Source organism: Eucalyptus grandis, chromosome 10 (assembly GCF_016545825.1).
Source record: "Eucalyptus grandis isolate ANBG69807.140 chromosome 10, ASM1654582v1, whole genome shotgun sequence".
NCBI lineage: Eukaryota > Viridiplantae > Streptophyta > Magnoliopsida > Myrtales > Myrtaceae > Eucalyptus > Eucalyptus grandis.
The window spans coordinates 27,419,726-27,443,787 of record NC_052621.1 but is presented as its reverse complement, the minus strand read 5'-3'; the positions used below and the strand labels follow the sequence as shown (position 1 = coordinate 27,443,787).

Genomic DNA, 24,062 nt, shown 5'->3' with positions numbered 1-24,062 from the left:
CTTAATTAAGAGCTCACTCAAGCTTTGCTTACCAAGCATTGTAAGCAATAACGTAATTTTTTACATGGAAATACAAAACACAAGATTTTTTTATCTTCGTCATTTTCACGATAAGAAAGAGAAAGATATACTTTTATCTGTAGCAATATCCTTGAAGATAATCATTTCGGAAAACTGAAGAAACGCACAAATCCAATTTCTCTCACTTAACTCACTTTTCCTTAACGTATTCTGTCTGATGGAGGATATAATACAACGTAAGTCTCTCATGTTTCACACCAAAGGTGAAGGAAGGATTATATTTTATTTATATAGGCCATCAATAAATGCCTACCATCAAAATACATTCTACCTTCATGCCTTTTCATAAGAACCATGACTTTCTCATAAGGATTGCAACTTTTCATTATATAATACGTTTTAGCTCTTAATTATTCATTAAATCACAATTAATAAAATCACGTGGGCCACAATAATTTTTACAAGCGCTAGTTAACTGGAGATTATTTGTTTTCCAATTCCCCCCTGGCCCTCGTGTTTCATGCATATTCATATGTATAGTCAAGATAAGTTTGAGATGATGACCACCACCAAGCTATATAACTTACTCTTATATGACTCGAGGATGTACTGGTTTCTAAAGGCGTGTTTGGTAACATTTCTATTAAAAAATTGGTAACTACACAAAATTTCTGTTTCTGGAATAGAAAAAGAACAAAAATACGCTTAGTAAACTTATATAATTTTTTTGTTTCTTTTAATTTTTAATATTTTTTTTTTTTTTTTTTTCTTTTTTCTTCCTTTTGGCTGGTCCCAGGGAACAGAAACAAAACCCAAACAAATAGGCCCTAAATGAGCCATCAATTGCAGAACGCATGGTCTGGTGGATATATTGCGGGAACGAGCATCGGCAAGCTGGCGCTGATGAAGAAGGAAGCTGATTCTGGCGCGAAAGTTGAACAAGGGAAGACACCGGGCTGAGCCTCTACAATGATCAGGTTCACAGAGCAATTTCAACACTACATGTGTGGCATATGACACCAAGCAGAGCCTGTAATGGAATCAGCTTCACGTGCAATTTTCTCGAGACATGCACCGCATGATTTGTATTCGTATTGGTCCGGGACAAGTCTGCATTATGGATCAATTCGCGAGTCGCTTCCAAGTTGGAGCGCTTCACTCATGAATGCTACCGCAGAAGTTAGCCTCGTCTTTAGCCAATGGTCGAATGACTTGTGAACACGCAGTATGCGCAAGCATATCTGCGCTCTTGTAACTCGTCTATTGTGACTCTCTCTGTCTCGCCGGTGAAAATATATGTTCTTCCAAGGGGGAATGATTCACGCATTTCCCGTGTTTACTTATTTAGTAGGCCAATTCACCACGGCTAAACTAATGCGACTTTTCGAGAGCCTTGAAGGGTCATGGAAGGCCGGAACAAGGCTTCTTCTAATGCATAGGCACATATTAAGATAGACAAATTTCGAAGACTCGAACACTAAAGAGTTCAATAGCAGGCGTTGTCCTACTAACTTCTGTTCATGACGTGGAAGAGCCGCTGACTCCTCTTGATTTCCTTCGCGCCTTTTGTCTTCCTTGAAAAAAGAAAGGAAACAAGTTTTGGCACTCAGTGAGCGACGTATGAAAGTTTTGGCACTTCTAGTGTTCTTCTCCTAAGACGGATTTAGGAAGAGTATTTTACCAACATCAACATTTAACAGGAAGTTTCATTAGAATATTCCTCGGGATATGAATTTTGCTATCAAGAGGCAATCTGCAAAGCAAGTTCGTTGACAGCGATGTATCATGCAAGGAAAGGAAAATTCAAAATTTAGTTTAATCAATCAGATTAATATATTTTCCTAGTCTCGAACACTGAAGAGTTCAATAGCAGTCGTTGTCATACTAACTTCCATTGGCAATGCCGAAGAGCCACAAACTCTTCTCGATTTCCTTCGTGCCTTTTGTCTTCTTTGGACGACAAGAAAGGAGGAGAGAGAGAGAGAGTTTTACCGAGATCAACATTTAATAAGAAGTTTCACTAGGGATATTCCTCAGGATATGCATTGGCTATCAAGAGGCAATATGCAAGGCAAGTGCAATTGATGGCGATGTATCCTGTAAGGAAAGACAAACTCGAAAAATTAGTTTAATCAGACGATTAATATATTATCTTAGTTTAAGAAAAAACCATTGACCAGAATGGAAGATTGTTATCCTCACCAATAAGTAAATATTTCGTAATAGCGCCGTTAGATGGCGCGATGGATTCATTCTATTGTTAAATAAAATACATTCGAATAGAAATGGATGTACATTATAATAGTAGCGGCAGGGGTAGCCTAACTTTCCAGGTTAGATTTGCTCGCCTGCTTTTTCCAGTCGTTCTTAATCATTACCTCCCGAACACGCGAAACTCCCGTTGACCTCAGCCCTCGGCACGACACTTTTGACCTGACCCTGGCTTTTTCAATTGACTCCAGGAGATGGTGGTTAGCGTTAATTTCGCGGTAATTGAATTATTTAAGAATATATATTTTTCTAAAAAAATAATCACTTTTTTAATTATAACAATATTATGAATATTTTCATCAGGCAGTAAAAACATCTAAAGACTAATTCCATCGAGTAATACAAGCAATAAGTTTTAGAATAATAATTTTTAAATTATTTATTTTTCTCAAAATAAATAGTGTTTGAGTTTATCTTATTTTCCTTTCAACTAAGCCCAAAACTTATGATAGGGGTGGGGAAAAGAAAAGATGCGAATGCCCGGATTATGGCAACACCATACTTAGTATATCCTTGAAAAGAGGACAGAAGATTGGAAAAGAAAATAAAAATTTATAATTTTTATCTTTCAAGAGTTTCTCACCACTACACAAAATCTCGAAAAATTAAGTTCGGGGCTACGTCCAATCTCGACTTGCATGCATCTCGTTTCCAAATCCAACTCCAACCTGATCCCCAGAAGCGATGCTCTCGATCTTAAGGACTGGGATGACTTCAATACACGATCCGATTAAACATGGAAATATCCTTTCAATTCAAATGACTTCATCCTGAGCATATTCCTAGGACTTAGTTGGCGGTCGCTTGCAAGGAAACTACCCTCTCTCTTTCGCAAGCAAAGACCAACGTAGCTTCACAGCACTCGAAGTGACCATGATGTGTGAATTTTATATGTATGAATTATATATATATGTATGTATGTATGTATGTATGCATCTCTTGTTTATACCTTATAGAATTTTATATGTATGAATTTAAGACGTTGGAGCGGATATTCTCGGGCATGGAGCATGACCATTAAACAAGGGGGTGGCCTTTTATTTATTGCATTCTATGTTGATGCTTTCGATTAAATATTAAGATCCCCTGTAAAAATGTGTGTTTGACCAGGGTCAATACAAGGGTCCAGGCATATATATTTTTATCATGTTCTAATTTGATTTTTAGTTTTGTCTCTCTCTACCTTGAAGTTACCGGGCATGTCTGTTTATGCTTCAGCAAAAGCGAATGGGCAACTTTTTTATATTTTCCCATCAGGAAAGTTAGAATATTGTCCGAATCTCATAAGAAAGATATACGTGAACCTACGTGTCGAAAGTTATATATTGTGACAGCTTTGGCAGTTTTTTTTTTTTTTTGGTGAAAAACAGCTTTGGGAGTTGTGAGGTAAGAAAAGCCAAAATGCGTGTGTGGCTAGATTTGGATTAAGTGAAAAGTAGAACTCTATCCAAACACATTACAAATTAGTAAGGAAATAATTCAAAGTAGATGATGAGTTTTTTTTTTTTTTTTTTATCGAAAGAAAATTATTATTATTATTATTATTATTATTATTATTATTATTATTATTATTATTATTATTATTATTATTATTATTATTATTATTATTATTTTATTTTTGGTCTTTGGAGGAACCGGCTTGTAGCCGATACCGCGCCGTATACCCCCAGGTGACACTTAAGCGGGAGGACCCATCACCCCTGAGTTACACTTAATACACCTAGCGTCTCCCCTGAGTTTTGAACCCTTCACCTCTTCGTTGAGGATCAGTAGAGTCTTAGCCAGTGGAAGTAAATAATTTTCCTGACAAAATAAATTGAAACAGAGCATGAATACTAAAAAACAAAGCCAAATCCATAACATAAGGAGGATTGATTGAGCAATTGCAAAGTTAAGTATAAACTCGTTTTACATGAACAAATTAGTTAAACAAAATATGCGACCAATTAGTGGATCTCATGTCTTTGCCAGTTATGAGTACATGTTGAAAATTCCCTCTTCAATAATTATGATGTTGCCGGTTAATAGTGTGCCCCTAGGTTGGACTTCCTCTACACCATTGTTGTATGGAAACAACCATAATAGATTAACATGTGAAGAAATAAATATTTGTCCAAAACTCTCATGATCAGCGTTGAAATTGGAGATAGAGAATCTATACACAAATAGAATAGAGGGGCATTAAATCCCAAAAAACATATTTATTAAACTCTCAAATCTAGATCGGGAGATGATAGCACCTAAATCTAGAACTAGATCAAGAGAGTTCAAATTCTCAAATAGAAAGCTAGATCGGGAGATGAAAATCACAAAATCTAAATTGAGAGAGGAAAAAAGTAAGAAAAGAACAATAAACTACAAACAAAATCAACAAAAGAGGAGAGGGGAGGGTGAGAATAGGTCAAAAGGTTGAAAAAGACAATGAGAAAAAGAGAGAGTAGAGAGAAAAAAGACTTTTCAACTCCCTCTTTTTTCTAGAGATGACAGCTAAATTAGGCCATTTATGGCAATTTCAAATGGTCAAGAAATCCTGTTGTTTTTACTAATTAATGGCCGATTTATTTTTTTCGCATTTATTTAGCTCTATTGATCTTTTTCTATATATTGCAGAACACTTTACGAATTAAATATATTAGTCCGATACTTTTGAGGGTCAACAGTGTCGATTTATCTCTCAATATATCCTATTTTTATCTGTTTAAATTAAGTGCGAAAAGTGTGTCAGATCCAAGTTCAGCAAAAAAAAAAAAAAAAAAAGTCGCAATTTGCCCCATGAAAACACGTCCGCGGCACATGTTAACATAAAAGAAGTCGACTCGATGGAGCACGATTGTAATCATTGTCCCACGACTCGGGCGCGGCCCCGCGCACTACCCCGCTTTCGAAGTATAAAAATGTTCATCATTTTCTTTTCCCTGTAATCTTTTCCAGGAGTTATCATCAATAGAGATAAGTTATTATAATTTATAATTACTGAAAAGCCCAAAAAAATATTTTAAAAAATTGAAAAGAACGGACCATGTTGGGAACGGGTGGCTTACGAAAGAGCCCATGAAAATGACTGGGAAAGCCACTACGAAAGGACAACGGATTACCTAAGAATCCCAGATCCTTGCATATACTTTCCACGTCCCGTGTCCACCTCCCTGAAAAAGAAAAAAAAAAATCCTGCATATTCTAGAATCCAACCTAATCGTGTACACACCTTTAGCTTTTCAACTCGAGTTCTTTTCTCCTTTTCCTAAGGCGAAATTTCAACTCGAGCTAGAAAAAGCAATCACGCAAAGGTATATAAAATTTAGCCTAAAATAGAAAGGAAAATAATCGATTTTTCACGAAACAAAAATGAGAGAATAATTATAATTCGAACAAAATTATCAGATAATGATCTTTAGAATAACACTCTATTTTATATTAATTATAAATTATTATGAAATTTATGTTTTCAAAATTTGCGGCTGATAATAAGTTATTGTTTTGTTAAAGACTGTTAACGGATAGAAATTTTTAATTAATTGGGTTTTATTTTATTTATTTAATTAAGGCGTTTTTGGTAGGAACGAAATCGAGTTTGACCGGCGTATCTATAAATACCTCGGTTCGAAAAGTACTATTTTTTCCACTGGTTGCTAAAAGCTTCTCTCTCTCTCTCTCTCTCTCCGGTCATTTCCAGCTGCCTCCGCACTCTCCGGCGCCGCCTGCTCCCGCCGCCGCCGCCGCCACTCCGATTCACGTGGCGTCGCTTTCCTTCGTCCTCCGAGCACCGTGAATTTCTGCACTTCGCTCGCTGTCTTTACACGCCGGCGCATGTGGAGGAACCTCCTCCGCGCGCGCGCGCGCCGCAGCGCCTTATCCGCTGCGCGCACGTGCATTCCGCGCGGTTTCGCGTTACGTTCGTGCCGCATGTGCTCGAGCTCTCGAGTCGCCGCCAGCTCTCGGTCTCGGCTTTTAGCGCGTTGCGTGCGCGGTTTGCGACCTCTGTTTCATTCTTTTTTCTCGGTTCGTTGCGCAGTGAGAAAAAGGTCGGCGGCCGGGGCGCGGCGGGGGTGAGAGATTCGGAACGATCCGCGAGTTGCTGGAGGTGGAGGTGAGGCAGTTCGTGCGCGAGATGGAGCGGAGGATACGGATTGGAGTCTGCGTCATGGAGAAGAAGGTGAAATGCGGCTTCCGAGTTTTTGTTTCCCGTTGTTTTTTCGTGTCGCGCATCAGGTTTGGCGGCGGAGATGCGCGGTCTCGTCGCGGGCCTGGGAAGTGTAGCGGTCGTTCTTCATTTTTTTTTTTTTTTTTGCTTTTTTTTTTTTTGGCGCTCATTTGTATCCGTTGTCAGGTGTTCTCCGCGCCGATGGGACAGATACTGGAGCGGCTCGACTTGTTTGGTGAATTCGAGGTACGTTAAGACTCGACGGGGGGATTTTAGAAGCTTTTCGTCAGCGATTGCCTTGTCGAATGAGGAGAGATGTTGTATTGATATATTACCAAATTTGTCGCTATTGAGACGTATTAGATTATGGTAGGAGAATAGGCAGTGGGATTCGTGTGTCATACTGATTCTCTGCAAAACATGGAGTGGTTGGTAAGCACCGCGCATTGTATACGTGTTGGTGAGGCGTCGGGGTAGTGCTCATGGTATGTTAGGATGGAATTGGATTGAAAGATGCCGATTATCTAAATCATAGAGCATGGCAAAGTGATTTAGCTGTTGTTTTGGCATCGGTAGGTTAAATTTAATGGGCGTGGGTGATTGAAAGGTTATTAATCAATTTAGATTTGTATATCCAACTTCTTTTAATGCGTTTGTCCTTCACTGTGCTGTGCTGTTGTGCCAGATCGTCATATTTGGAGACAAGGTCATTCTGGAATATCCGGTGGAGAGGTAAAGTATTTTTAATGATGAGTTGGCGTACCTCTGCTGCATTGCAATATCTTCTAACATATTCCACCTACATATGTTTGATGCATTGTTCTGTAGATGCATTGTGTCTCGATATCACCTATAGTATGCTTCTTCGTATGAGATATGTAACTATTATGCCTTCCTTTTTATACTTTGATCTAGCATATGCAGCATTGTGAATCTTCTTATTTCGGAAATTGAAGAACTACAAAGTTGTGGGCATTCTTAAGGCAACTTGGATATGTTGCTAGCTAGTGGTTGTTTCATTGAGCTAATTTTGGTGGATCTTTTAGGGAGAATAAGGTTTGAGTTTGACTTCCATAAATGGCATTGAAAGGACAACTATGCCTTCAGGATTATTTGGCGTGTTTTATTGCATTCAAAGGGTTAGAGAGTTGATAGAGAATATAATTCAGATTAGAAGCCATTTGTCTACTTAAGCCATTGTATAGCTAGATTCCTTTGCATGTTGTTGCACTATTCATGATTTACACAGAATGTAGTGATGTAGATTTTCGTTGAATTCTGGAAATTTGAAATGCAGGTGGTCTCTGCTATATCTAACTTCTCAACATATGCCTGTTTCAGCTGGCCAATATGTGATTGCTTAATTGCCTTCTATTCAACTGGATATCCCCTTGAAAAGGCTGAGGCTTATGCTGCTTTAAGGAAGTAAGACTTTCCATTTCCACGGATGTTAACTTTTATCTGATTTCATTCACTTTGTTTGCTAGGGAGCTGTTTTCTTATGTGAGGTTAGATTGTGGAATGGAAACCATGTGCACCTAATAGACTAGGTTCACATGACGTTTTGGCTAAAAAAAAAAATTAAGAATGAAGAAATGATTACTAGCTATGCAATAGTGAGTTCAGATGCACTCAATGGGTAAACAAGAATTTTTTTTTTTTTGGTGAAAAAAAAACAAGAATTTTTATTCAGATCTTTACAAAAAGCAGCAGTAGTAATATTATGTTTAAGCTTTTGATTTTTGTGGTAGTTCTCATCAAGTCTGAAATTGAGATTTTTCGGGTAACAGTCCAAGGTTGTTACAATGCATACAATTAATGAACCTTGGAAGCGAGTGAACTAGTATTAAGGAATTTTTCTTAAAATGTGTTATTGACAGTGATTGCGTGGTTTGTCATTTTGTATGCATTATTTAGGGGCCCTAATTTAGTCATGAGACTAGTGAAGGCATGGTGTCATGATAATGTCCTGTCCTAACTGATATATGAGTTTCCGCTTGTCTAACAGCCTCTTTACCTTGTACTTATGTTTTTTGCTATTCTATACTCTGCAATAGGCAAGTAGGATGTTAATTCATGGATACTTCGCAAACTCATATGCTGCTTTGTTGTTCCCAATAACTGATTAAAGTTATTTGTCCTTCAATGCTTTATGCTCCAGGCCTTTTCTGGTAAATGAGCTAAAACAGCAACACCTTCTTCATGATCGGAGGAAGGTATATGAGGTATGTACTTACCTTATTCAGAGACATGATTTGAATTTCATCAAGGTATCAACTGTGGATATACTTGTGCTTAATGGGATATTGAGGTTTATGCCACACGTCATCCTCACCTCCAATGTCTCCTTGTGATGGATAAATTACTTTCTGAAGAAAACTGAGAAGATGTGTCAAAATGGGTTTCTCGAATCACACCAAGGCTTAGGGCTTATCATGGCCTAAAATGAGCTCATCGTCAGTTTAAATTATGAGTATACTCACTGAAATACTGCATTCTCTTTTTTCTTTTGGATTTATGGACTTTTGGTTTGTTGACAAGCATTATACTTCAAATCTTTCAGTGGAGACATGGGACGCGGCATAAATGTTCCATTTGTACATCTATATGAGAACTTGAACTACTTAAACCATTCAGTTGTTTTCTGAGCTTAAACTTGCTTTCATTTTCTTATTTTGCTTCTTAAGATAATAGCTGCTATCTCTCATAAGGATAAATCTAATTTTTTGTGAATTCAGCGGTTAAAAATGTTTGAAGTTCCAGTTCCAAGATATGCTCTTGTGAATCGGGAAGTACCCAATCAAAAATTGGATTATTTTATTGAAGAAGAGGATTTCGTTGAGGTTCTTGGAAATCGTTTTTGGAAGCCATTTGTGGAAAAGCCTGTCGATGGTTAGTTCTTTTGCCTGCCAATGCTACTTCTTTTCTTCTTGGTTGATTTCTTGCTATTACATATATTCATATCCATAATATGACTGGCTGTTTAATACAATTTTCCTGCAACGATTCAGCTACAAAAAGGGGTGTTGCAGCTCTTATAACATGTTTGGCAAAACACCTCACAACTGTAATAGCTCAAGATAGCTTCTAGGAAATTGTTCCGCCACTTTAAGGTGCCCTGACTTTACAGCCTATTATGAAACACACTATTACAACAATTCATAACACAGTTACAGCACAATGATACACAACACGCCTATAGTGTGACCATAATTATACCAAACTGACTACTAAAAAGACCAGGTAAATTCGTGGATCTGGATTAAATGTGAATATGCTAGTATATTGCTGGAATTGGAATCACAAGACATACAGTCTTGGTGTTTTCAAGTCCTAGACCTGAATCACTTACGTATGAATTGTTTAAAATATGAAATTTGGTGTTTCCACCATTTGTGATTATTTGTAGGCTCATGGGATTGTCAATCTCGATAATTGTTTACATCTCAGTTCTTGAGGGAATTCACATCATGCTTTGGTAGAAGGTTTTGTCCATTTGTCAATGAGGAAAATGAGCAGATGGCATGTAATTGCAGCATGGGTTCTATTATGGAGTGGTTCTTTAACAAAAGAAAAAAATGTATACTGGCACAAAATGAAGAGAAGGGCTTGCAAAAACTGAAAAAAACGTAAGCACGTAAGCTTTACTTAATGATGGGTACTTTTATTCCTGTGCAGACTGCTCCTATTAGTTTTTACCGACTTTGTCAGCTTACAGTTTAAAATAATTCTTGCCAAATCTAGTAGCTGATTTTCCTTCCTTTACCCACTTCTAAGTGGAGTTTTCATTGCGTGACCAGTTTTTTGGTCCCTTTTCTCTTTTTTGAAGGTGACAATCATAGTATAATGATATATTACCCTAGTTCAGCTGGTGGTGGTATGAAGGAGTTGTTTAGGAAGGTACGTCAGTGTATTTCAACTCTTAAAGGACTACATGCAATTTCTTTAGTTCATTTTTGCAATTATGATGATGGAATTCACTGGTGACTCTAACATTGACTATAAGAAGACAAGCGTGGTCTTATTGTAAGAGTTAAGCTTGAGCACTCCTCAAATAAGAGCTTGGATAATGGAGGAAATTTTTTACTTGTCTCTTGGGATTAGTCTTTGAGATTGTTTTCAAACTTGTTTCTGAGAGCAAACACAAAGTCTAATTGAGCTGTTTATTGTATAAAAATGAATTTTAACTTATTTGAATTTGAGTTTACTAGATTGAATTTTATATCCTGTGAATATTGGTCTTGGCATAGGTTTTCTCTATTTTCTGGGACAAGCTTGATGAACTAATCTAATCTTTGCTGTTTCCTAAAGCTGTGTTTTTCCTTGCCAAAGAAAACTGGCTTGTTTCTTAGGGAAAAAAATTTCGAGAGAGAGAGAGAGAGAGAGATCAAGAAAATATGGCCAAATGCATTAAAAGTCATCCGTGTTTTTCAAAAACCAAAGAGCTGTTCTTTCTTTGAACCTTCAGACGATTTCTCGATTTTGGAATTTAACTTGAAAACCATGTTATAAATTGGACATCTTTCAGATGCCCCAACTAGTCCACCAGTTATGTGGCCAGTAATGAGGAAGCCTCTTACTGGTACTTAAAAGGAGCGGCTAGGATAATCTGGAAGTGTAAGCTAGTCTTGTCTTTGTTCACGTTTTATTAATCTCATCTGAAATGACGACAACTTGCTTTGGTGTGTGAAACAGTGTTTTGTTTCCATCTTGTTGATGATCTTGAAAACTTTGAATAACTACAGTTGATTTATCCATGATAATCTATGTCGTCAATTGTATGTTTACTTAGGTTGGCAATCGTTCAGTGAGTTTCATCCAGACGTCAGAAGGGTTAGACGTGAAGGCTCATATATATATGAGGAATTTTTGCCTACAGGAGGAACAGATGTCAAGGTCGTTTTACTTTGACATAAATTCTACGCTTAATTGTTCTTATGTCAGATCACAATTTTTAGAATTGGATGTGAAGTCTGTCTGCCTATGTTATGATCTTTCTTTGTCATCTTTTCACGAAATCAGGTGGATAAATTGTGACATTGCATTTTCCTTCAAATGGCAGAGTTGTTTTTTATTCCCTTGATTAGATAACAGTTTGTTCACATGGTCTAGAAAAGTTTCAAAGTCACATCCTCCTGATTAGGAAGGAAGGGAAAGGGTCTGGGGATGACCTTCTAGGGCCTGGAGAAATCATAATGAACTTGGAGTATGAGTGGGGACCATAATAAAATTACAGCATTGAAAGAACTTAATGGAGTAAACAGATGTAGTACCATTCTGTGGGATAAAGCTAAGCTGACAACTCTGGTCTGTGATCTGGACTTTATTTAAATTATGGCTCCGTCTTTCTGAATAATACCATTGATACATACGAATGTAGGTATATACTGTTGGCCCTGAATATGCACATGCTGAGGCAAGAAAGTCACCGGTTGTGGATGGTGTTGTTATGAGAAATCCTGATGGAAAAGAGGTAAGTGTTACAGTATATTATCTCAAATTATCTGAAACCACCTCTCTCTGCATGTTATGCTCAACAATTCCTATGAATCCCTTTAGCATCAGTAGACACATTTTGAACTGGTGCCAAGACACTACCAGATTAAAAACGGTATTGGTCATGCTGCAGAAATCTCCTTGCATAGGGCAAGGCACTTCCGACCAGTGTTACTCCGTTTCCCTCAATCACAAACAGTCATCATCGGCAAGTTCTTAATGCTCTGGAATATATACCAGGGGTATACCAGCATAAGCATCGGAGATATCATGTCAACTGCATGGATTCACTTTATGCACTCGATAAATAATATTGAAAGAAAAAAAATATATAATTGGATTTTTACCTGGGTTAGGTTAAAGCTGAAGATGAATGTCCCCGTTATGTAGTGGCACCTGCTCCATGCCAAACATTTAAACTTGCACATTATATGTTGGAGTAAAAAATCTAAAACAGTGTAATACAGTTGCTTTTGATAGATTGAACGAGCATAATTCGCTTTTGACAAAATTCTTGATGTGTCATCTCAAACTCGCATGTTTTCGCTCATGGATGTTTTGCATCCACGTGGGCCGTCTTTGCTGCACTTAATCTAGCAAAACAATTTTATGCAGATGACTGTTCTTTTGCCAGGTGAGGTATCCTGTTCTACTGACTCCTACAGAGAAGCAAATAGCCAGAGATGTTTGCATTGCATTTAGCCAATCGGTATGTCCCTGAGTCTTGGTGCAGTGTGACGTTATTGAGTGTTGTAAAGCAACTGATTTTTGCTATTATATGAGGGGCCTACTTAGGTTGTGTGTTTCATCACATATGATGCTGTGTCTCAGACTACGAAGGCAGCCTGAAGTCTGGAATTGTGCATTTACCAGTCCTTTGTCGACCCAAAGTAATCACATGACTGCATATCCAGCTATTGTAATTATACTACTAGCTGGTCCAGTGTCAAAATTATATTTTCATCCGAAACTCAAGCTTCAGCTTGTTGACTTTGTCCTTAATGACTGTCATCAATTTTTTGCAATAGCTTTTAAAGGCTAATTCTTCATATTCACTGTTTCATGCGGACAGTGTGAGTAGTGTGCATTATGTTAGCAAGCATTGTTTTTGTGAATGGATGTTTATTGATGCATTATTTGGTATAACTAAATCAACTGGTGCCTTTTCACTTGATGAAATGAGGGAGCTTCCAGTGGGATTTGGTTTATCTGGAAAACATTAGCTAAAATAGCCTGTTGGGACATTTTATCCTTTGCAGGTCTGTGGATTTGACCTCTTGCGTTGTGAAGGACGTTCATATGTTTGTGACGTGAATGGTTGGAGTTTTGTCAAGAACTCCCATAAGTACGGTCCATTTCCTTAATTCCTTTTTATTTCATGGTTCTATCAATTGGTAGATCCAGCTATGATTACAATTAGAACCAGTTGCATCAGCAACTGTTGCTATATGTTCTGTCAAAATCTATTATAATCTGTGGCTAACTAGTAACTCTAATTTTTATTTTTTTGACTAAATAATGCAATGATGACATTCACCAGGCAGTGCAAATGTTACTGTTCGTCATCTCTTCTCCCGAGTTAGGAATATTTCGGGAAATATGTCATTCTGCCAAATATGGATAACTTAATGTCTGCCATTTTCATGGGGACACATTTACACACTTCTGACATATATCTAGGCAGTATATCAGTAAATTAACTCCAACCTTTGCTGAAACAGATATTATGATGATGCTGCTTGTGTATTGAGGAAGATGTTCTTAGAGGCAAAGGCTCCACATCTTCCTTCAACAATTCCACCAATTTTACCTTGGAATCATGAGCCAGTTCAGGCATCTGAGGGATTAACACGGGCCGGAAGTGGGATTATTGATACATTTGGCCAGTCTGAGGAGCTGCGCTGTGTAATTGCTGTTATACGACAGTAAGATCTGTAATTGTGAAAAGTTCATCAAGGGATGGTGGCAGTGTTTGTTCTCTCTTCTCATATTTGTGTTTAAATGGACATTTTTGGACAGTGGTGACAGAACTCCAAAGCAAAAAGTTAAATTAAAGGTTACCGAGGAGAAGCTGCTGAACCTGATGTTAAAATACAATGGGGGGAGGCCTAGATCTGAGGTGTGCTTATGTTGGTGCACAAGCTGCTCTAATTTTCCACTATTGGTTGCTGTTTGTTAATTGATGGTTCTTTTGCAGACAAAGCTCAAAAGTGCTGTCCAACTGCAAGATTTGTTGGATGCTACCAGAGCACTAGTTCCTCGTAACCGGTACATTTTCAATTATAATGGATGGCTTCTGTCCATAAGTAAGATTCACTGTATTAATTGTTAAATTTGTCAATCGGATTTGGAAAAGTACATTGTACTAGAAATCTTGTGCTGCTCTTACCTAGCACCAGTAAACATTTTGCATAGTTTCATCCTTAAGAAATTCTATTTGTGTTCAATGGCCTTGATCGAAATTAATACACACTGTTGCACAATCCATGAGCTCCTGTTTTCATCCAGTTTTCCCTTCCTATGGCTGTCTCTTTTTGGCTGAGACTCTCATTTTCTTCCATTTGATTGTCTTCACGGGATCCCACATTGCTGGTCTATGGGTTTATTTCATGAGCTATTTATGAAATCAACTAACTTGAGTTAATTTGACTCAGAATGACCTACATATATGTTAAAATCATGTAGTAATGAAGCTAAAAAGGCATATTTCTGATAGGTTAGGCCGTCAAAAAGAATTGTATCACCCGAATCTTCTAATTTGCCGCGAACCAAGTATGCTTCCTTTATGATGACAATGGTAATGCCCCTTGTAAGTGACTTCGTTATTGGATAACTAAATCATAGCATAAAGCAGGTCTGTCATATTCTTGGGTCACAAATCGAGGAGAAATGTTTAGGGAAGATGCCGACTAGATGAGAGAGGGAGGCCTTGCATTACCTCTAATGCCCTTATTACTTAAAATGCGTGGGAGTATCTTGTGACTCCAACTTGGCTTGGGAGAATCTCATGTAGTATCCCTCTACCTAATAGTTAAAGCTTTTCTGCTATGCCTTTTAATTTAGTATTAGAACCAAGTCTCAGTAATTCATGCTCCCTCTAATATTTCGCTCTTGCGTGGTTCTTTTCGATCTTCTTTTTTTGTAGATGATGCGGTTCTTGTCTATCTCATGTGCCACTTGTCAATTTCATGTTTCATTCTTAGTCTGGTTTGCAAGTGAGCGAGTATTGATGGTATATGCAACCCGCTTGTGCACAGGGTTTGTTTGGGTCTTATATGCATAATGTCTCCCTTCACCTAATAGCTTTACAAATAAGTAGCAATTGGGACTAACAAATATGTCTACAACTTCCAGACCTGGACGTGGAAGTGATAGTGAGGCAGAAGACATGGAGCATGCTGACAAACTACGTCAAGTGAAAGCAGTGTTGGAGGAGGTTGTGCAGATTATCTGTATATATTCATAACTCACACAAAGCACAAGGATTTTGCACCTTTTTATTTTGCCTTTCCAAGTGTGGGTTTGAAGAATAGCATGCTACAGTAGTTTTTTGTGAATGCAATATTCTTTCTGACAATGTCTTCCTTATTTAACTATGGAGCTGTTGGTCCTTGTTCCAAATTGGTCACTTATAAAGCTCCACTTTGGTATTGCATGGTTCATCCTTTCTGCATCTTTTCTAAAAATATTTGCATGGACAAACTTTGGTTGATTTTGGGGACAACTTGGTGTACTATCATATGTCCAGCATGTGGAGTTGTGCCCATGCATTCTGTCTCTGGTTAAGATTAATTAAATGAGCAGGATATATTTTGGCTGAAATGATAGTCATTTCTGGCTTAATGATAGTCATTCTGGTGGTTGATAAATGGTATACTAATTACTAATGTACACGTTTGTGCTGCTTTCCCAAAAATTTTGATAAACAGAAAATGTCTGCACCAGTTTGACTGGGTACACATGCGCATCTGATTCTTTACTGATTGATTCTGTTGCAGGGAGGTCATTTCTCTGGTATTTACAGGAAGGTTCAGTTAAAGCCCCTGAAGTGGGTCAAGGTGGCAAGAATTAACGGTGAGGGGGAAGAAGAACGCCCTGTTGAAGCTCTAATGGTTCTTAAATATGGAGGTGTTCTTACTCATGCTGGCAGAAAGCAGGTAGCAACTACTAATCGAATTTTCCATACTTCCCATCTTCCTTGTTATCTCTTATCCAAGTATGTGTCACACAGATTTCTTTTTTCCTCAATTGCACGGCACTTCATTTTTATGCAAGCTTTTTACTTTAAGATGACAAATTAATTATGAAGAATAACCTTGTTTCTCCTTTTCCACAGGCAGAAGAACTTGGTAGATACTTCAGGAACCATATGTACCCAGGTTAACTAATTTAGTAACCAGTCCATCTTTGGGAAAATTTAGCTTGTCCTGCCCTCACAGTTCTCATTTGAAATAGAGAAACTGCTTGTTTTTATAACTTGCGAGTATTTATTCATAAAGTGCTGGTTTTGATTTCTGGTCTTGCAAACAAGAGCATGCAAATTTTGGCCAAAAGAACATAACGAGATGATATAAATGAGTGCTCACTACAATAGCTTTCACAAATTTCTGTTCCTGAAAGCATGTCACTTGGTGCAATTGCATGATACAACTATACCATACACCTGTTCAGACCATGCTCCCCCAATGTTCTGTTTAAGAAAAATTTTGTTATATTTTATCTATAGTTCTGATGTTGAGACTTTGCCAATAGGCGCTATAGAAGCAAAACTCTAGCAAAACTGACGGATTAAATCTCAGAGAAAGCCATGGCATGCTTCCTCATAGCTATATCTCTGGACAACTGACTACTAGTGGTCATGTATGAATCTCATCTAGGTGTAATTGAAGGCAAATTGGAAAATGATTTTGTAACTCTACCTGCAAAATATGCAATTATTAATATCTGTCCACCGTGCTCATGGGGACCTTGCTTTCACTGAGTCGATGCAGTTTCTATTGTGCGGCAATGAGAGACTTCTGCAATATGCAAGTCTAGGACAATTAAGAAAGGATTGTTAATAAATGACAGCAGTCCTGATTGTGAAATTTTTGCAATAAAGCTGAGGGTTGGGAAAATACTAGAAGAAATTGCTGAATGGAGAAGCTAATCTTTAGGGAACTATTGCATTTTTCATCTCAACTAGCTAACTTGATTTCCTGGAAGGAAAGCTACAACTTGCAATTTTTCTTTCGACTTTGAGGATAATCATTGTGAATTATTGTTGATCTTCGTGTTCTCCTTCAATTTTAGGTGAAGGTACTGGGCTACTACGCCTTCATAGTACATATCGGCATGATCTCAAGATATACAGTTCCGATGAGGGTCGAGTGCAGGTACAGCCTTGCTAATTCCAAGCAACCAAATTGGTCTTACCTTGTTGCACAAATGTATATAGAGATAGTTCTCTCCTATATTTTCAAGAGTTGAATATATTAGTTTAGCATGTTCAGCTTCAATATATCTGAGAACTTTTGCAGATGTCTGCAGCTGCATTTGCAAAGGGCCTTCTTGACTTGGAGGGGCAGTTGACTCCTATTCTGGTTAGAGGATCATCTTTCTGAGTTTCAATTCCTAGGTTAGAGAACCAAAACTCATTTTTGGCAATCTCTCTAGGTTTCACTGGTCAGTAAGGACTCTTCTATGCTGGATGGACTTGAAAATGCCAGTGCTGAAATGGAAGAAGCTAAGGTTTGATTTGCGGAGGACTGCTAACTTTCCATTTAATGCTCTGTTGCTTCTATGTCTCAAACTTTTAACAATTCAATTTCTGCGATTTATATTTATAAGTGAAAATGGTCACTTGATGGCTGGATAGATATATATCTAGTAATGTCTGGAAATGACACACTACTCATCTCTCTTTTTATTTTATTTTCCTCCCACTTCAGGCCAGGTTGAATGAGATTATTACTTCTGATGCAAAGGCAGGTCATTGTAATGGCTCCTCAGAGTTTCCATGGATGGCTGATGGAGTGGGACTGCCTTCTAGTGCTAATGAGCTTCTACCGAGATTGGTAAGAGAGCTTCTCACTATAAAGATAAATGAATTTGCTTTCATTCTCAAATATGATTGTCTTGCTAGTGATCCAGCATTTATTAAAATTTTAGAATCTTTACAAAGGAAATCTTGTCCTCAGGGCAGCCTGAAGTTTGTTTTATTATGCATAATAGGTGTGAAATACTTTCACGTTGGCAATCGATTGCTGCTTTCATTGAACCATTAAAAAAGAGAGAGAGAGAGAGAGAGAGAGAGAGAGAGAAAGTGGGGAAAAGAAATGTTTGTATCGTGATATGTGCAAATTCCCTTTTGGTTAGTGCAACAAGCAATTTAGCAATGCAGAATCATTCTCATAATTTTAATATTTTTTGAGTAGGTTGAGCTGACTAAGAAGGTAACAGAGCAAGTGAAACTACTTGCAAGGGACGAAGATGAGAAACTTATGGATGCAAATGGAGATGATGTTATTCCTTCCTATGATCAAGCAAAAGCACTTGGGAATACCAATATTGATGTTGACCGCATAGCTGCTGGATTGCCCTGTGGCAGTGAGGGATTTCTTTTGATGTTTGCTCGTTGGAAAAAACTCGAAAGAGATCTGTATAATGAACGCAAGGGGTGAGTATTTACCTCTTCTGGTTAATGTAGTTTTTTAAGCTCTGGATACTTCAATTTTATTGCTGCTATTTGCTTCTTGTTTAATTCCTTAATTCCTTCGCTGAAAGGTCTAAATGTGTTAATTCTCTGAATTATTTAAATTTATTTGCAATATGATTTTGTACAAAGATTTAAAATTTTCTTTCCCTACCACCGATATTATTATGATATAATTTGATTTGACATGGTGAAATATGATTATGCAATTAAGCGGTATGTTTATATGGCACTGGCACTCTGGCTGATGTCATGTGGAATTTTTGGCAGACGGTTTGATATAACCCAGATTCCAGATGTATATGATTCATGCAAGTAAGTAACCTGAGCACCTCATGTTCCAAAGAAGTTTTGAGAATTGTTTTATGCTTGTATGACATCTCTAATTTATGCATGTGCCAGTGATAAATCCTTGGGAAGTTTTTCCCTTCCACCTATTAGTCTTCCAAGTTTTGGAATGAAAGTGGACTTTCTCATTATCTGGCTCATCTATAGGGTGAGCAGCAGACTATATTGGATATATACGTGGAGAGTTATAAGTGGTCGTTTGAGGCCCTAGAGTGGGCTGACATGGATATAGTTATTCAGAATGCTCAAATTTTACTATCTAGATTTTTTAGTTTAAACTAAAAATTACAATGATTTCATTTTCTTCATATAGAATCAGAAAGTTTTAACCTTATATACATGCAGATACATAGGAGGCACCTGCCTATGTCTATATATGGATTGCTTGTAAATGTATATGTGTGTCTGTATGCATGTTATGCTTTCGAATTGATTAGTTATTGTTTTCTGAGCTGCTGCTTGATAAAAAATTTCAGCAAGCGGTGCAAATTATCTACCATATGGTATAGATGAATATTGAGCTAGGCCTCCAGCAAATGGCCTTTCTTTTCTACTTTATGTTCTGGCAACATCAAATGACACTTTTCATATATGTCCTGAGATTAATGGCCTGAAACTGGAAACTCCTACCTTTTGTGTTAAGCTATCAAAATCTTATCTAGATGTAATTTGCTAGAAACAGGATCATCACTAGCTCATTTTAGATGAGAATTCAAAGGCCTTACATTAGAAATATATGATCTCTGAGGACACAAATCAGTGATTTTACATGGATAAGCTGGTCTGTTTTTTTCCGTTTTGTTTATCCATTAATTCTAGTTCATGTTCATGACGACATCATAGAAAGGACAGCAATAACTCATGGCTTAGCATTAAGAGAGAAATAATTTTTGGGAAGCTCGTTTTGTTGAGATCTTAACTACATGCAGGTCGAAGGGACAAGTTTGCTAATGTACATTATTGTTTTGCAAGTGTATGAGCGAGAATAATCACTCATGGTCTATGAAGGCCGATTGATAACTGGTGCTGCATGTCTGTGTCAACAATGACAACTTCCTAGCCTTCATTTTCTTCAGTCAACTTGCCCTGCAAAATGTTTCCCCATTTTATCGCATTATAGACCCAACCCGGATTATCAATTTTACACAATGTTCTTTGTCAGTCGACATATTATGAGTTAAGACTGCATCTATTCTAAGTTACCTCCTCCTTTATCCACTCTCCTTGATAGCAGATTGGATTGTGTGAGTCTTGATTAAAACACAAAAAGTCCATTAGTTATGGAAGGTTTGTTCATGCTGCTTGTTGCTTCATGGTGTCACAGTGCTTCAAACACTACTATCTCAATAAACACTCATCTCTCAAATTAGACAGCATATAGTGTGGCGCATTATGAACCTACTAAAGTAGAAGGAAAATTTGCTTGCCTATGTGATGTACACATGAAGTTCCTTGTCTTGCATTTTTGAAAGGATCTGATATACTATAAGTATACCAAGTTGAACTTTTTAGTTTTTGCCTATTTCGTGTTCTCTGTCTGTCCTTTCTTGTCAACGTTCTTCTGTCTCTGAATATTTCAGTCTAAGTACCCTTTATTGCTCCCTGTGTAGGTATGATCTCTTACACAATGCACATCTTAATCTTGAAGGGTTAGATGAGCTCTTTAAAGTTGCTCAGGTACAAACAAAATCTTTCCTTAAAGAAAATATGGATTAGAAGTTGGTTTCCTTTTCTTTTTCATTCTACCACAGAAGTGGCACCAGACCGCATACTCCTGATGCAAAGGCATGTGCCTTATTGGTTTTTAAGGGAATATTTCTTCCATCCTAATCTATATTTGAAAAAATTTACGCCATAGCTTTTCTAAATTTAGAACTCTTTCAGAATGTTGGCTTCATCTCTGGCATTTTCTGGGTGTACTGTCTATAAGCTTTACTTTAGCATTACTCACTTGTCTTCTTCTTTTCCCCCCCTTTCTGATGCAGTTACTTGCAGATGGCGTGATTCCAAATGAATATGGTATTAATCCAAAACAGAAACTGAAGATTGGCTCAAAGGTAAATTCTTCATCATGGCTGGGAGATGGATGGATGTTTCGACCAAAATTTGAATATTTTTGTTGCAACATTGGACAGAAAAGATTTATCAAATGACGTAGTGTGCACTTCCAAAATTCTAATTATCTAGGCATCTTCATCTGGAATGCAGCATTCATATCGTTCTTGTTCCAAATAGAATTACTTTAATTTGATGGCTCATTGATGTCTGGTTGATCAATGCGTTAGACAAAACTTTTCTCCCAAAAGATTAAACTAAGATAAGAGGGAGACTACATGTATAATGAAGTTCACCGAAACCCAAGATAAGTAATGTGGGATACTTTAACACCCATTCTCACATGCTAAACAGACTAGGAACCCGACGCATGGAATTGACAAACCAGGAGTCACACACTGGAAATGAACCTTGGGTGGAACCTGACTTTAATGTCATTAGAAAATCCAACCCAAAATTTTAAGCTATTAGTAAACAGGCTAAGAATAAATGTATAGTGTGTTTGTTGTTTGCGCAATACAGAATGTCAACATAATCCCACCAAACAGATGACGACCACAAGAAAATAGACAGAATAATAGGTTTAACAAGGAGAAGAGATGGGAGGGAGTTTCAGGATTTGAACCTTGGACTTGTGTTCTAATAATTTTTTGGAACAACCGCCAACTATTCTAAAAGTTTAAGCTATTTAAATGAAACATGGTTTGATATTTAATTTTTACAAAATAACGTGATAATAAAAAAAATAATGTTATTGATGATTTTATGTTCCGCCTCTAAAATCCTCTGTCCAGTCTAGTTATTGTACGGCAATGGATTTATATGGAAAGATGCCTTTTGCCTTCCATTCTTGTCCCTCATGTTCTTTTCTTCTTTATTATGGTCATGGCTGTTGGGTTTCATCAAAATCTGAATTTGTTTGAGATAAGATTGCTCGCCGCTTGTTGGGTAAAATTTTGATCGATCTGAGGAACACACGGGAGGAGGCAATCAATGTCGCAGAACTGAAAAATAACCAGGATCAAGATTCAAAATCAAACAGCAGTGATTGGGACGATAAAGATTATTATTGGAAGCATCATGGGAAAAATGAAGATGGGAGAAGATCAAGCACTACGAGCGATAAGTCAATCGATCAGGAAGATGACGATGATAAAGAGACAAAATACCGGTTGGACCCAAAGTAAGTACTTGAGCTTGTGAACTTAATGTCCTTCACTAAATCTTGGTGGATTTCTGACGTTTTCACTCCATTATCTATGAGGTATGCAAACGTCAAGACACCTGATCGCCATGTCCGAACTCGCCTTTATTTCACATCGGTGAGTTCAAATGACTTCCTATGAGTTTCTAGTTTGACCAGATTTTCCTATAAGGCTTCCAATCCTTTACAACCAAGAACCTCTCCATTCTTAAAGAGATTTCTGTTTACTCAGACGACAGGATCTCTCCTGTATGTGCATTCTTATTTTCAGGGTGCATGAAGTAAGAACTTCAAAGTTTGCATTAATTGAATTTCTTCAAGGACTTCATTTTTCTACTTTTCAACTGACCTGCTCCGAACTTTATATATGTGCATATTGTTACTGTTTGATAAATATTTACCTTGCCACCCTTGTCAAATAATTCTGCACCAGCAAAAATGCTGAGAATTTCCTTTTATTATCATAAACCATTCTAGTAATTGCTATTGATGAAGCTGGCATCTTCCGGGGGTGGTTTTGAATGTGCTGTTTCCTTTAGCTTCATCTTTGTTCATAATTAAATGTGCAAAGTGCCCACATAAACGTTTTTCTTGATGACAGGAATCTCATATTCACTCCTTGATGAACGTTCTCCGCTACTGCAATCTGGATGAATCACTTGAAGGAGAGGAAAGCCTTCTCTCTAATAGCGCACTCCAGCGTCTGTATAGGACAAAGGAGCTTGATTACATGAGCTATGTTGTGCTGAGAATGTTTGAGAATGTTGAGGTCCGTGTCTTGTTGCACCCTTTCCTCTCAAAATATTGTATTGTAGTTATTTTTACCTTCTCCATGTTGTAAAAACCCCTTGGAAAAGGCAAAAGAAAAACTCGAGATTACAGTGCTGATGCAAGTTTTACTGCAGGTTGACTTGGACGACCCTCATAGATTCCGTATAGAGATGACATTCGGCCGTGGTGCAGACCGATCCCCTCTGGAGGTATGTAATGAGTGAGAGAAACTAGGACATTCAAAAAGGAAGCGTATTAATGATTTTCGTACCTATCGTGCGGATGATGACGAACCAAATTATCAGTTCTGCTAACTTCGTTTTGCTTAAACACTGGACCAACATAATTTCTGCTACATTGTGAGACTAATCAAGTCAACTGTGTCCTGGAGCTAACTCTTGCATGACCCGATTTGATATGTTGATGATCATAGTATCTTGAAAAACTGTATGGAATAATTTTTATTGTTTCATGTCTTGGGAAAATGATCGTGTGCATTTCTGCCTATTCATTAAGCGCGTGTTCCATGTAATGTCCACAGAAAAGCCGCAGTGAGACTCCTTCACTGCATCAAGAGCACATCCTGCCAATCATGGGCCCTGAAAGGCTGCAAGAGGCCGGATCGAGCTTGACACTGGAAAAGATGGAGAGGATGCTTCACCCATTTGCGATGCCACCAGAAGATTTCCCTCCACCATCGGTTCCTCACGGATTCACAGGCTATTTTTCCAACAAAAGCGCCCACGTCCTTGAGCGCCTGGTGAACCTGTGGCGGTCCTCTAAGCATGCTAATGATAATGGCAGATAACGAACAGAGCCACACCCTTCCCTTTTGTTTTCCGATAGTATCACAAATCACAACACCTGAGACTCGAGCTCTATACAAGAATACTTCAATGTGTTATGAGCGTTTTTCTACAGTTCAACCACCTCGGGTAGGTTCTTGCTTTCTTTTCCCATTTGAACATCATCGATTCTGTACATAGAAGCGACTGCAAAAATTTAAATATGCCTAAGAATTTTAATCGAAATTCATTCAGCTTCAACGTTTTACAGCTTCT

The 24,062-nt window shown here is 37.7% G+C and overlaps 1 protein-coding gene across 2 annotated transcripts; it reads left to right on the top strand.

Annotated features, from left to right (window-relative positions):
• The first annotated feature begins 5,922 nt into the window (after positions 1-5,922).
• On the top strand, positions 5,923-24,047 carry LOC104422556 (inositol hexakisphosphate and diphosphoinositol-pentakisphosphate kinase VIP2). Of its 2 annotated transcripts, XM_039303152.1 has the most exons (31): positions 5,923-6,057; positions 6,305-6,445; positions 6,620-6,679; positions 7,119-7,165; positions 7,775-7,858; positions 8,595-8,658; positions 9,172-9,325; positions 10,263-10,337; positions 11,226-11,329; positions 11,814-11,906; positions 12,564-12,638; positions 13,189-13,274; positions 13,651-13,854; positions 13,949-14,048; positions 14,127-14,197; positions 15,284-15,365; positions 15,928-16,086; positions 16,266-16,308; positions 17,222-17,304; positions 17,449-17,511; positions 17,585-17,659; positions 17,860-17,985; positions 18,346-18,587; positions 18,894-18,938; positions 20,582-20,648; positions 20,957-21,028; positions 21,956-22,209; positions 22,291-22,348; positions 22,832-22,999; positions 23,136-23,210; positions 23,543-24,047. In XM_039303152.1, exons 2-31 carry the CDS (start codon positions 6,401-6,403, stop codon positions 23,807-23,809), a joined length of 3,141 nt encoding a protein of 1,046 aa, XP_039159086.1. In that variant the 5' UTR covers positions 5,923-6,057; positions 6,305-6,400; the 3' UTR covers positions 23,810-24,047. The 2 variants fall into 2 exon arrangements, with proteins under 2 accessions (XP_039159086.1, XP_039159085.1); XM_039303151.1 differs by lacking the exons at positions 5,923-6,057; positions 6,305-6,445; positions 6,620-6,679; ... (2 more) ...; positions 8,595-8,658; positions 9,172-9,325 and adding an exon at positions 9,963-10,062 and having other exon boundaries at positions 10,263-10,333.
• The last annotated feature ends 15 nt before the right edge of the window (positions 24,048-24,062 follow it).